The sequence below is a fragment of the Lactuca serriola genome, chromosome 5 (assembly GCF_051521515.1).
Source record: "Lactuca serriola cultivar US96UC23 chromosome 5, Lser_US96UC23_V15, whole genome shotgun sequence".
Lineage (NCBI taxonomy): Eukaryota > Viridiplantae > Streptophyta > Magnoliopsida > Asterales > Asteraceae > Lactuca > Lactuca serriola.
Window position 1 is genome coordinate 205,421,186 of NC_136412.1, and position 14,254 is coordinate 205,435,439.

The window sequence follows — 14,254 nt, forward strand, 5'->3', positions numbered from 1 at the left end:
TAGTTGATATTACATATGTTGTTTTCTTGTGCCTTGTGAGGCACTTTAGTCGTAAACATAGTTGTACTTCACTTTATTTATCTTTTAGCCGTTCGATTAGAACCGCAAAACAACACCTAGCATAAACACGATACTTCGACCACTAAACTTTTGATATTCAACACACATACGACTAACATAAAGTCGTTTATTTCACATTTCATTACAACTTTATTTTTGTTTATTGACAGAAACAAGCGTATGCTGGGTGAGACCTCTTCGATATGTAAGAGGACATGTGATACCGTGCCATGGTTGACTCTATTTGACTTGGCACGAGAACCTCAGGGTTGCTTGTAGCAATCCTGTTTCCAACAACATTTGCATAAAACAGACCGGATACTGCGGGCACAAACACATCACTAACTGAACATAAATGGAAGTCTATGATTTCACGTTCCAATCTCGATGAAAACTTCTGCTTCTCGGCTTCTTCCATTACCTCCTCCTGGTTTAAAATCCAAAAAATGATAAACAAGACAAGATTGGATGACAAGAATGGAACAAATGAGTTTGGGCAAGCTTTGTAAGGCTATTTTCGATGACCAGAGTGAGAAATTTTTGTCTTTTTGCACAAACGAGAAATCAAGAGCAGATCCCTGTCCTCACTTGTTTCACCTTTTTGGGTAGGACACAAATAAACAGTTTTTGTCACATTGACAACAGTTAAAGTCCAACGGACACCGGTCAAAATCTTGGTCTTAGTTTGAAATAAGTCAATCACAATCTATGTTTGTCATGTCATGTTGTGTTTAACAAAGTTAGTTGCAACTTTGTACCTTTGTGTATATGTTGGTATATGAATCTTTTAACACATCAAGCTCATGCCCAGACCTTGGTTGAGTCACATATATGGTCGTATTTTTCTCATACCCGATCTTCCGAAGAAATTTTGTGATTTCCACTATGTTGTAGCAACTCTTCGTTCCTTCATTTCCTTCACCTCGACACACACTTGATCCCATCTTCTCACTCTTGAAGTCAATTGCCATGAATTCTCCTTTCAGTTCACCACCACGAAGCCGACTCACAATGGAGTCAACAACGTGTTGTAGTTCGGGCTTCAGATGGAGAGCCTCAAACATCGCCCAACATGAATACGGGTTCATATTCGCATCAACTTTACCTTCTCTGGCAGTTGATGATGGAAAATATGTTACAACTCGCACGTTTGGTGTTGTTTGGAATAGAGGTTTGATATTTGTCTTGATGTAGTTTCGATTAGCATTGTAAGGAACTTTTATGGTAACGGATTTTTGTGTTGATGATTCGGGATTCTTACGCCTTTCCACTTGAATTAAGCCGTTCATGCTTTTCATAAATTTCTCAACATCGTAAATTTCTTCGAAACTCCTGAAAGATATCAAACTAGAGGTGTAAGTCTAACTATCAACCATAAGTTTTCACTCGATAAACAAACATATAATAGAGCAAAACTAATTTTAATATCTTTAAATTTATGTAATCGATGCTTACTATGAATTTAAACATTAAACCAACTATTCGGAAAAGTGTCGAGAACAAGTCGTTCATGTTGATATAACGTTGTTTCCTCAAAATAAACACACTTAGGTGGACATAGTTTAAACGTTTTTGCATTATCAGTTGCAACTAACCTTTTTTCTCCTTGGTTCCCAATGATTTCCGGAAGCACGAGAGTTGCTCCAAGATGTTTAGCGACTAGCACTGCATTAGCGATCTGAGTGAACCATTTAACATAAGTTATAACAAATAATATAAAATCGAAAACTTACTAAAGAACAACACATTCAAGTGTTCAACTAGCTTTTTGCTAGTTGAATATAAAGTAACTGTTCTAAAGAAAACTAGAAAATATTGAAAGGGAGGTTGAACCTGTGAAACATGATACTCGGGGCCATTGGTTAACGAGAATGTAACAAAACCTTTCGAAGGCTCTTTTACTTTCTCTAGAATAAAATGAAACGACATAATCAGAACAAAAATTAAAATTATTATAAACATATGTTATCAAAAGAATAATTTTAGTGACTTAATGATATTGGTTATTCAACAACGGCTATTATTACAAAAACTCTACATTTTGTACATTTTGTTTCTTGTAAAGATTAAATGAATACGACTACTTACCTAGTAAAGAATTGTTCCAACAAAGTTTTAACCGTTGACCATTGGTTTTTGATGCTTTATTATGAAGTTGAAGAAGACTATGCTTAGACATTTTCACGAAATCTTGTTCAACATTCGCTACCATGGGGACATCAAGCTGAGAAAAAAAAAGATGAACATTACTACTGATTTGTATACTGTTAACATTATTTTATTATGATTTGTCTATAATAGTGTGAAAATACATATTTTTTTTTTGACAAAATTTAGAAAATAACACAGTTTTCGAATGACAATTTTTTCTTATAAAGGTATTAACTGGAATAAATATATGAAATTATATTAACAGAGACCTTGTAAAAATAAAACTCATCTAATAACATGTCAAAATAAAGATTGCAATATAATAGATTCGAAACTTTAAACAAAATAAAAATAAAAATAAAGATTGCATGTCATATATTTTCTTAATTATTAAATCCTAAAAAGTACCAATCAAATATTCATAATTTGTACACGGTATGTTTAAAATTACTATATTGACAAAAAAAAATATTGTTGATCGTAAGTAATCATAAATAAAATTGTTAAGTAAAATAAACATAATATTTTAATATAGATTTTTAAATACTTTTTTTGTACATAAAATTATAAATTTTTTGGGATAGATTAAAATCTAAAAGATTTAATATGGATTTTTAAAAGATAGAGATCATATTTTTCGAAATTGTTATTAGTATAGAATTTTTTTTATTTTCAAAATTTAAATTGAAGTTGATTTGTTAGAAAAAAATAAAAATAAAAAAATAGTAAAGATCATAGAAAATATCACGTGTCAAACATGAATGTTAGAAAAAAAAACATTAAACATTTTAGGTTTCATTTATTAGGATAAATAGATAGATGCAAATTATTAGATACAAAAAAGGAGCTGATCCGTATTACACATTTATAATTTGTAGTTAAATCGAGTAAATCCAACAAAAAATGATGTGATTGTAGATTTATTTCCCCAACTACAAAAGGAAATTTAAGGCCAAGAGGTGTCCCATATCATTTCCTTTTATTTTTTCTTGGCCAATTATAAGATTTTTTTATTATTATCCTCGCAGATAAAAAATGATGACCTTCTACTTTTCACATTTCTCTTAGTTTTTTTTTTTTCAAAAAAAAAAATTTAATTTTTTAACATTCAAATAAATATAAATAATATATTAATATTTTATTCTATTTATAGGGTTAAAAATTATGATTTTTGATATATTTTTTTATAAATTTTTTAATATATATATATATATATATATATATATATATATATATATATATATATATATATATATATATATACCACACGCTAAATTAAAAAAGAAAAAAAGAAAGGCGTCGAAATTAACTGTTACGTACATCAAACAACTTTGACCCACGAGGTGTTGTTCCCTAACCTCTCACTGCCACGTACATCACCTCCACCGCATGGTGCGGTGGAATTATACACTAAAGTGATTTTTTACTTATTTATGTAATACCATTTTAGTTTGTATCCAATTTATATAATAAAACTGATCACTTTTACAAATTTATGCATTTATAAATATTTAATATGTGACTGTATAATTTGTGTCGAAAGCTATTTCGTTATATAATTTAACAAGAAGATATATAAATATGCCTTCAACCTTTGAAAAGAATATAGAAATATAATAGCATATTTATCTATTTTAAAAAGAAAAATATGCAAGAAATTGTGTAACCTTTAGGGGTCACCTATAATTGCTTGAGAAAAAGTTCATGAATTACTCTACATAGTAACTTTATAAAATCCTGCCTTTAAAAAAAGTTTATAACTTTCTTTAAATCCTATCAAATCTAATTTAATAAAATTCTAAGCATTTATCGATCTCTAGATACTTAATTTTTTTTTTTTTTTTTTTTTTTTTTTTTGTCAAATTCAGTTTAATACAATATTCATGACTATTTATAAGAGACTATAACGGCATTTGAATTTAAATTCCCAGCCAAGTAAAAGATTTTATAGGAAGAGTATAAAGAAATGCAAATTAGGCTAAACGTTTCATCCTTAATTTGGAGAAGATATTGAAACTTTCACATAAGAAAAAAAAAATTAAAGAATTTGAGATGGGAAGTTATTCGGACACAAGAACATACACAAAATTTATGTTTTATGAAGTTGTACAATACAATACTTTAATGCATAAATTGTTGTGTATGAAAAAAATTTATTGTGTACGAATTAATTTTCATTTGAGATCCACGTATTGGGTTGAAAATATGTTGATCAATCAGTAGATTAAGTGTTCAAAATCTGTGGTGGACAAAATAATAAATTTAGAAGTAAAATCAATAGGTGTTTGATTTATCAAGATATTCTAAAATAATATAGATGTACTCATGTACATGTTAGTTAGGTTTTTGAGTTGCTGATATGAAACATAGAGAAGATGGACCACATGATCCCCACAACATAAGTTTAGTAAATATATGAACAGTTAATGGAACAATTGATGTTCGATATACTTACCAAAACATCACCATCAAAATGATCTCTTTTGATCATGTTTCCAAGCATTACAAACATGGAAAATGTAAGAAAAGCTCCCATAATTTGCCTCACATCCATTGCTAAGTACACTGCTTTTTTCAATCTTGAATTGAAAGAGGAAACAAATCTAAAAGAAACGATCAAAGCATAGTTTAAGCTTTAGAAGGCTTCTCCCCTTTTCTTTCTTCTATGAGTTGATAGCAATCTCTTTCTCATATATATATATATATATATATATATATATATATATATATATATATATATATATATATATAAATGGTATGTGAATTTACTTTTCTTTTTCTTTCGGTTCCATAAATAGAGAAAAATGGAGGAACACCGATTGAAAAAAGGGAGGAAGTAGTAGAGAAAATAATATGGAAAGCTTAAATTTGGTATGCGGACAGCAAATACAGCTTGCAAGATTCATGAGCAAATTTGGATTTCTCTAAAATAGCCAAGGGATCATTAAACTTTGCCAAGAAAAACTGTTAGAACTTTATTTCTGAATCGGTGAGGGGAGACTTTGAATTTGAGATGATGTGATTGGATAATAACTGAGTTCGACACGCGTTTTCCAGCTCGATGACACATGTCCTAGTAGAAAATTACGTTCACGGACTTGAAAGTAGGCCTGCAGAAAATAACCGATACCCGAATAAACCGACCGACACGTTGATAATTCAGTCGGTTCGGGTTAATCGGATTTCAGGTAACTAGTAATCGGTTCACCCGATCTTATTTCGGTACCCACTGTAGGTTTGGGTATAGGGTATGCATACATATAATTGGATATACCCAATAACGTGATTAACTTAAAAAAAATATCTCATACAACCCTTACTTATGCCTGAAGTACCAAAGGGATTTTTGCCAAAAGGTATAGAAGTTGACGGATAGTTATCATTTCAGTCACATGTTGAAGGTTCAAGTCTCATTTAAGATAGAACTTCTAGATTTTGGACTAACCGGATTCCGATCTTGATCCGATCTGATCCAAAAACTAGTTTAGGTCAAAACATATTTTTAACCAAATCGAATCGGTTTAGACATCCAAACTGGTTCGAGATTTCGGATAAATAACCGAATTAACCACCATATCATAAACCGGATTGCCGAAAAACCAGTTCAAAATTGGTTTTGTCTTTTACCATTAAAAACGAAGAATTTTTTATTTTTCTTAAATAGCCGCTGGAATATGAGAAAGAACATGTCTTTGAACATTTCCTCAAATTTTTACTATCTAAACACATATAAATAGATGTCGCTTGTGTTTTCAACATAAACATTTATACCGTTAAAGATCTACAAAAATGAGTTCGAGAAACTCTACCACTGCGCGAGGTTGAAAATCGGATGGCGTTGTGGAAAGTCTTATCAACCAATCAGAATAAGGAAGTGTGAGACAATTTTGATTTACACAAAATATCCATCGACAAAGGGAAAAATCAATACAAAAAGTGGTGGTTGATTACAGTGTCGGATCCAAGATTTTTTTATGGGGGTACAAATTATAGTTTATATGATATGACCAAGTTAGGTTAAAGCAGCAAAATAATGGGGTCGGATCAAGATAATTTGCTTTTTTAAGTCCAATTAGAAAAATCTATAAATACTCATTTGATCACTTAATTAAGCTTAAGTTTTAAAATGCCACCTAACCTATTATTTGTATTGGAAATGACCATTATGACCAGATATAATCTGACCAGATATAATCTGTAACTTGCTTTGTATTGGAAATGACTATTATGACCACATATAACTTGTAATTTGCTGACTTGGCCTACACAACCCCATGTAGTAGTTTATTTGGCTACTTAACTAAGTTTTAAAATATAAGGTCGCCTAACTTCTTATTTGTTCTAGAAATAGTTACTATGATCGGGTATAACCCGTAATCTACTCACTCGGCCTACACCTTACGACATGGCAGTATACCTTGATTAATTAGTCTTATTTGGAAGTTCAATGTGGTAGTTGACCTTGAACCAAATTTGATTATCATTAAAGAAAGACTATTCTCTCTGTATTCCAAAAATTTCAACGGGAGGAAGTTTCAAGTCCATGAAAGGCAAGAATTTCAAGGAGTGGTTCTCAAGTTAAAACTTAAACTTAGCTAAGAGATCAAATGAGCACAAATGAGAAAGTTAAGTGACCAAATTCAACCTTAATCCAAAATTTAATAAAGCGATTAACCAAATTCTTTTGACGGATAAATAACATATAACAATTACAAAAAATCTTATCAAATTAAAATATAAAACTAGTCGGTTAACAATTAAATCTAATAGATTAATACATCTAATAGAATCTATTTTGTTTAATTTCTTTACATAAAAATAATATAAATTAGTATTATATTATATGTACTTCTCTGATCCAAAATTCGCACTTTGAGAAATTGGCGTACAACTTCTCTTTTCTTAGAAGTTCTAGGATAATTCGTAGATGTTGACCGTGTTCTTCCTCGGTTCGTGAGTATATGAATATGTTATCGATAATTACAATCACCAAAATGTCCAAGTAAGGTTTGCTGACACGTTTCATAAGATCCATAAAGACTGTTGGGGCATTGGTTCGTCCGAATGGCATAACCATGAATTCATAATGGCCATAGCGAGTCCCGAATGCTTTCTTCGAAATATATTCTTCCATCGCTCGAAGTTGGTGGTATCATGACCTTAAGTGAATCTTCAAATAGAAGTTGGAACCTTGCAATTGGTCGAATAGGTCGTTGATTCTCGAAAGCGAGTATCTATTCTTGATCGTTAGCTTGCTCAGCTCCCGATAGCCGATGCATATACTGAAGAATCTGTCCTTTTTCTTGAAAAAGAGTACCGGGGCTCCCCAAGGTGAAAAACTAGGTCTAATGAAGCCTTTGTCAAGAAGCTCTTGGAGTTGTCCTAATAAATCTTGCATTTTAGAGGGGGCTAATCTGTAAGGAGATTTTGCTATTGGATTTGCCCCTAGAACTAGATCAATTTGGAATTCAACTTCTCGAACCGGTGGCAATCCCGTTAAATCCTCTGGAAATATGTTAGGGAAATTGCATACCTGGGGTATGTCCTTGATTTCTTTCTTATCATTCCTTTTGTCTATGGCGTGGGTCAAGAAAGCACAATACTTTTTATGAAGGTACTTCTGTGCTTTCATACAAGAGCTGATTTGAAGGTTTTTGCTAGGTGTATCCCCGTAGATAATTGTAACATCCCGAAGTAAGGTACTCCTAAATTTAAACCCTTTAATTCATTTATATTACATTTGGTCCCAAAGTTCAAGAAATGTATGTAGAAGGGCTTGAAGGGAATTTTTGTAATTAGAAGCCTTCAGAGTACGTCATGAGTACGTAGTGTACGCTGAGTGTACTAGGACGCGCCCTAGTATCTTGGGCATACATCACTGTATGTTGGGCGTACTTTCTAAATGAGGAAACCCTAATTTTTAGGGTTTGGATGGTATTTAAGCATCTTTATGGCCCCATTTCCCTTCACCTTATCAGCCTCCATCCTTTCATTCGTGTTTGGAGCCCTAGTTCTCCTTGAGAAGCCATTTCTAGCCTAAAAGTGTGTGTTTGTGCGCTTAGAAGAAGAAGGAAGGAAGCTAAGCTCATCTTTGGAGAGTGAATATTCACTTTGGATCTAGGATTTAGTCTTCATTTGCAACCCTTCAAAGGTATAAAGCTTGCAACTTGATCTTTCAATCATGTAGATCTATAAATGGGTGTTTTAGTGATACTTTTTGGTCTCAAATGTCTTATCTTGAGCATGACATGTTCTTGACAATTTGAGTTGTCCTTTCAGACCCTAGGAGGGATCCTAAGTCATCAAAATGAAGTCCCAATAGTTAGTTTTGCTACATTCATCTTGTAGAAGCTCTTAATGGATTAAGACCTTGAGTTAAGCACTTAATGGGCATGTAAAGTCATAAAGTTAGAAACTTTATGACTCTAGAGTGTATTTTAGCCTTGGATCTGAAATATGGACGTAAGTGCTTATGCCATTAAGCACTTATTGAGTTTTGAAGGTTGCGAGAGTACGCCCTGCGTACAAGGTCAACCACCCCGATGGTGGTCAACTGCGAGGATTTGGAGTACGCTCAACGGAACTTCGGAGTATGCCCTACATATTCGCATTGGGTCAATCCGGTTGAGTTGACTCGGTTGGGTTGAATCGACTGGGTTGACTCAGTTGACTTATTGGATTTGACTAGTTGACTTTGACCTTGACCAAGTTTGACCTTAAGGGTATGTATGGTATTTTGGGATTTTGATGGAAATTGGTCATTTGGTGGGAATAGGTGTGAGTTAGAGAGCTGATATTTATGCCGTTTCCTTACAACATATCGTGGTGCCTACACAATCATGTAATACTTGATGTTAAGATCTAAATTGAGATCATTCCGTTTACCTATAAGTGTAGGTAAAGGTTTCAAGTTTTCTCACAATATTTAATGTCGTTTCCTTACTATCTAAGCAAAATTCCCATTCTATCAAAATAATTATTGAAGCTAATAACTCTTTTCTTCGCTTCTGGTGCTGCAACTTCTCCGGATCCTCATCTCGAATCCAAAGTCGAGTTGGCTTTTTTACTTTGTTCCTCCCCTACTTGGGTTTGAACCCTCACTTTTCTCATTACATACAACTGATCAAAGCCCAGAATGGCTTTGTGTCTACGATTGGTAGTTTTCTATCTGCTTGAAAGAAGTTTCTAATTATCATGATGACTGTAATACTTTCAACGTTGTAGTGCTTCTTGTGCTTATAACAAGTGATCTTCTCGTAAGACACAACATAGTCCGATCAAGATCATGACAATCGCTTGGATGGTTCTACCAATGTACATGTGTAGCAGATGATATATGAGGGTCATAATATTAGTAGCAACGACGGTTATTGAACTCAATATTTTCTCTTCCTCCTTTCTAATACGATTAACCTTGTTGTGCTCTTCTTGATCATAATTAGGGTAACTGGATACAACTACTAATGTCTTTATGCATATCCCCCCTAGAAAAATCAATTTTTACAATTTACCCAACGAGTATCAAACTTTTGGGCTTCTGTTGGCGGTGCTCAACTAGCACCCATATCTTAATTCACTATTGGACCTTCAGTCCAGATCTTCGAGTCATAAATTCGATATTTATTGGAGGCTCCTACTCCTTCTTGAATTTTTCTAGAGACTCCAATGTAGATGAGGACTTTACTCTAGCTACAATAAACGGGGCTAAATGGTCACATTCTAATGACCTTCTTTTGTGTAGTGCTTGCGATGCATGTTGAACTAGACTCTTGTATTTAAAACTCCTAGTACTAAAGATACCTTTCTTCATGCTCTAATGTGGTACAACCACATTGTAGCAAGTAACACTTCTTGCTACCGGTTGCTTGGTTTTTAACAAAGGCTACAATCTTTCTGTAGATTGCCTTGATCTCTTCCTCCGATTTGTCGACTAAGGTTGGTTACAATACTAGACATAATTCTTGGAACCAATCGACTTACTTTGCAGATTTATACTATTCGTACTCGGTTCCTTATGACCATCATGTTTTGAATGAAAATTGTTTCCTTAGTCATTACCGAAACAAAGGTGATGACGGGAATGAAAAAACTTGAGTCAGAGACTAGCTTCTCAGTAACCTTGTGACACATCTTGATCCAAGTGTGAGTCATGTGCTTCCGATAGTATAGGACTCTTCTACCTTTCACAACTACTCATACTTGTCCCAAGAATTTTCCCGTAGTTCTCCAAGTCACCATACGAGAATGAAATCACATAGCAATTTACCACATTAAGTAGTATAACATAATTAGAGACTTTTATACCTTCTGGAATGATACAATCATATTCAAAGTTTATTATACTCTATACCTCATATATCAGGCTACATACTATAATATAATCTAAGTGGAACGACCATTTTTATGTCTTGAACTTTCTGGATAAGCGGCTTCCTTCTATTGTCTTCCAATAGCGATGTTTTGCTTCCTCCTTTACACTCCTAAGAGTCACCCAAAATGCTTGTGCAACTTCTTTCTTTCTTGGGCAGTTATTCCTGAAATTCCCTGCTTCCCCGCACCTGTAACATATGCGTTGGGTATAGTTTCTAGAGTAGTGACCAATCCATCCACAAACAAAGCATGCCACCTATTCTTTGCATTTTCCATAATTCTTTTATCTACATTTTCACACCATTTTGCCTTATTGTCTTCCATAGGCTTCTTGCCGTTGGGGCTAGGTTCTGTTGACATATTCTTTTTATTAGATTTCGAGGATTCATCATTATTCCTCTTCCCTCCAACTTCTTCTTTGTCAGTGGTTATCCCTTTGACTACATCTTCCAAGGATTTGGCAACTCGGATGGCTACTTCTAAGGTAGTTGCTAGTTTGACCATTGAACCGAAATCCTTTGGTAGACCATTAGCAAATTTCTCTACCTTGGATGGTTCAGCAGGAGTTAGGTAAGGAACTAGCTCTATCTTTTCCACAAAGGCTGTAATGTACTAGTTGACGCTCATCTCTCCTTTCTTTAGGTTCTGGAATTCATTACATATTTCTAGAAGGTCTCTCTTCGAGAGGTATTCACTTTTCAATTGTTCAAGGAAGTCCTCCTATGACATCTTCCTTTCTTCTCCTTTTGGCATAACATTAGCCATCCATTCCCACCAGCTCAACACTCCAGTCTTCAATTGTATGGTTGTGAAGATCATTTTTCGTTTGTTGCTATAGTAGCAACTTTCAAATACCAGATCCATTTCATGGATCCATTCCATAGTTATCATTGGTGTTGGTTCTCTAGAAAGACTTGGGGGTCGGGATACTATGAATTCCTCATAACTACATCCATTTTTGTCAACCCTTTCTTCGGTGTTGTCCTTCCTATCCTTTATAGTTTGGTTTGATTTACGCTCCTACTATAACGTCCCTCTTTGTACTGATCTCCAGTTACCACGGGTTTAATTAGCGGTCCAGTGACTTCTCTCCTATCTCCTTGGAGCAGTTGTCTAGTTTCTTCTGCTAGCATTGCCCAAATCATAGCTTAAACTTCTACTATTATGACAGGTTTAGCTACTGGCACAACTTCAGGTGCCCACTCGATCACAAGGCTCAGTCTGTTGGTTTCCATTAACATTCCCCAATCCGCTACGTGTTCTTACCGTGACGTTCTATACACCAAAGTAGACATTCAGTGTATCGAGATGCGAGTTTATTATGATAGGGAAGATTTTATTATTGTTTTAGACATGTAAATCCTCCTTATTTCCCCGAAAATCTACATGCTGATTCTAATAAGTTCTAATACAGTAAGTATTTTTTTAGAAGCCAGAACACACTAAATTTCCTTTCTTTCTTGACAAGGTCGACAATAGACCTTAATTTCTATTAACAACAATCTAGGTAACAACCTAAGGCATGCTATGTTATATATTAGTTAACATATAAGGCATCTCCTCCTAAAGTATGCTAGGGCATATTATAGCAAGTAAAGTAATCCAACTCAGTTATGCTAATTTTTTTCCTTATTTATCACCTAATATTATTGAAGGCATTTACCCTAAAATATTCTAGTGTTTGTGTCTATTTAGGTATACAACCTAAGATGCTCTAGACACCTATCTTACCATCATCGCTTAGCATTCTAAATTGAAGTCTTGAAATAAATCCTTATTCCTAGTTCGCTTAAACTAATGCTCTGTACCAACTTTGACATCCGCAAATTTTCAGAACCAATTAAAACCTTTTCTTTACGCTTTCAATTTCATTTTGTAATTGTTGTGGAAAATCGTAGTATATTTGAATCATTTTGAGTACAAGTGATTGTATCGATTTAATAAAACCCTAAGGATGTCATAATCAATACAGATACAAAAGTTACAACATAAAGACCTAATGGTCCTAAACTCTATTACATGCTATCTCTTAATCACTCAACATTCTAATCAAGTTCTAGTAGCTTAATTTTGATACATGTGATGCATACAAACCGAGTGGGTCAGGTTTGGGGAAACTGGGTGAGAATGTTAGATACATAGGGATTTCAATCCCATAATACTTTTACGATAATATTCATTAATTAACAGGCCTACAAAACCAATTGTTACTAAACGATATAGATATAGCTCAAACTTAAATATCTATGAGACCTTTTATCCAAACATACCCATCCCAAGTTGATCCTCACAGATCCTAGTCCACGACTATCAGGGAGAGTTATCTTCTCGATGAACCGTTTAAGGTAAGGGTTTGACTACACAACTAGGGGCTTCCTTGGCCGTTGTAAGTCATAAAGCACTTAGGCCTTCATAGCAAATTGACGAATAATGTATTACCTTTTATCTACGTCAGTAGGTTATGAGCCTACACTAACATAATTCACAAGACTGCCTAGAATGGTCAAGTGTTGTCATCCTACTCTGGGAGATGACCAGACATACTGTTAAGTTGCCTAATTTGGACCCACCATTTCTGGTCATCCAAAAGGAATACTAAGATGTACTCCGGTACGGAGCTACCGTACATTGACACCTAATAGTGTCATAGGTTAAAGGTCTACTCTCCGTTCCTAACACACATGCCCATAACATGATGCTACTCGTTATTTAAACCTAATTGAACTAAGAATCCTTTTTAAGTCTTATTTCCATACTAGGCAAGACTACCGAGGTTATGAACTTTCCTTGAAATACCAATTCTATTTTAGGCAACTCTTTCCTAATATTAACATAAAGTATGAGGTATTTATATTTTCTTATTCTTTCTCACGAATAATACTCCGATTAATTATTATCATATTATCTATATAATATAATACATATAAAACCATATTTAGTTCACACCTTGTATATAAACACTTATATTTCTACCACATATTCCAGGCATAAAAGCAAACAGTTCACATATATTTAATACTTTCCATAATTTTTTATATAAAAATTATGTTTATGAAAGGGACTATGCACTCACTTGATTTTGGTAGCGCTCCGCTTTGCACTTCCAAAGAGACCTAGACGTAGAAAGCACTAAGCCTTAGTCTAGTTTCATAATCATGCCAAATATTTAATGATAGTTTAGATTCCTCAATAATCCCAATGTCTACATCAAAATCTATCAAGTAACGAATAACCATGTTAGATCATATCGAATGTAGGGTCCGTTTGGTATAAGAGTATACTGTTTGGAAATCCCACTTTAAACACCTCACTAAATCTAGCTTAGAAATCACTCTCGTAAGTAGATAAGTCACTATAATGACTTGGAATAACTAATAAATCTTAATTATAGGTTCATAATAACGATCATGACTATAATTAAAAGTTACACATAAATAAAATAAGTGTAGCTTAACTTACAAAGTAATTTAGTGAAAACCGGGAATTATGCGGGTAGAACTACGATCTGGGAGCTTCTATTCATCGATTATCTGGCACCGCAGGGCCTCGCTAAAGTAGCCGAAAACTCGGGAGAGATTATAGGGGAAAAAAACTAGAAAGTATTCCACAGAGAACTGGAGTAAAGGGTGTGAAGATAAGTGTTGAAATCGAAGGTTTGTATAGGCTGAATCGG

At 33.8% G+C, this 14,254-nt stretch overlaps 1 protein-coding gene across 1 annotated transcript; it reads right to left on the bottom strand.

Annotated features, from left to right (window-relative positions):
- Window positions 1–122: 122 nt before the first annotated feature.
- LOC145053493 (protein MANNAN SYNTHESIS-RELATED 1-like) lies at window positions 123–4,860 on the bottom strand. Its single transcript, XM_079001548.1, has 6 exons — window positions 4,667–4,860; window positions 2,149–2,284; window positions 1,894–1,967; window positions 1,656–1,738; window positions 819–1,392; window positions 123–487 (listed from the first exon to the last, which is right to left on the bottom strand). Exons 1-6 carry the CDS (start codon window positions 4,763–4,765, stop codon window positions 221–223), a joined length of 1,233 nt encoding a protein of 410 aa, XP_078857674.1. The 5' UTR covers window positions 4,766–4,860; the 3' UTR covers window positions 123–220.
- Window positions 4,861–14,254: the final 9,394 nt, after the last annotated feature.

What these genes read in the sequence shown, in the direction of transcription:
- LOC145053493 (XM_079001548.1), bottom strand. Translation starts at nt 4,765, where the DNA reads ATGGATGTGAGGCAAATTATGGGAGCTTTTCTTACATTTTCCATGTTT. An exon ending in TTGGAACAATTCTTTACTAG is followed by an intron (nt 1,968 to 2,148) that starts GTAAGTAGTCGT and finishes ATTTTATTCTAG; the next exon opens with AGAAAGTAAAAGAGCCTTCG. An exon ending in ATACCAACATATACACAAAG is followed by an intron (nt 488 to 818) that starts GTACAAAGTTGC and finishes ATTTTAAACCAG; the next exon opens with GAGGAGGTAATGGAAGAAGC.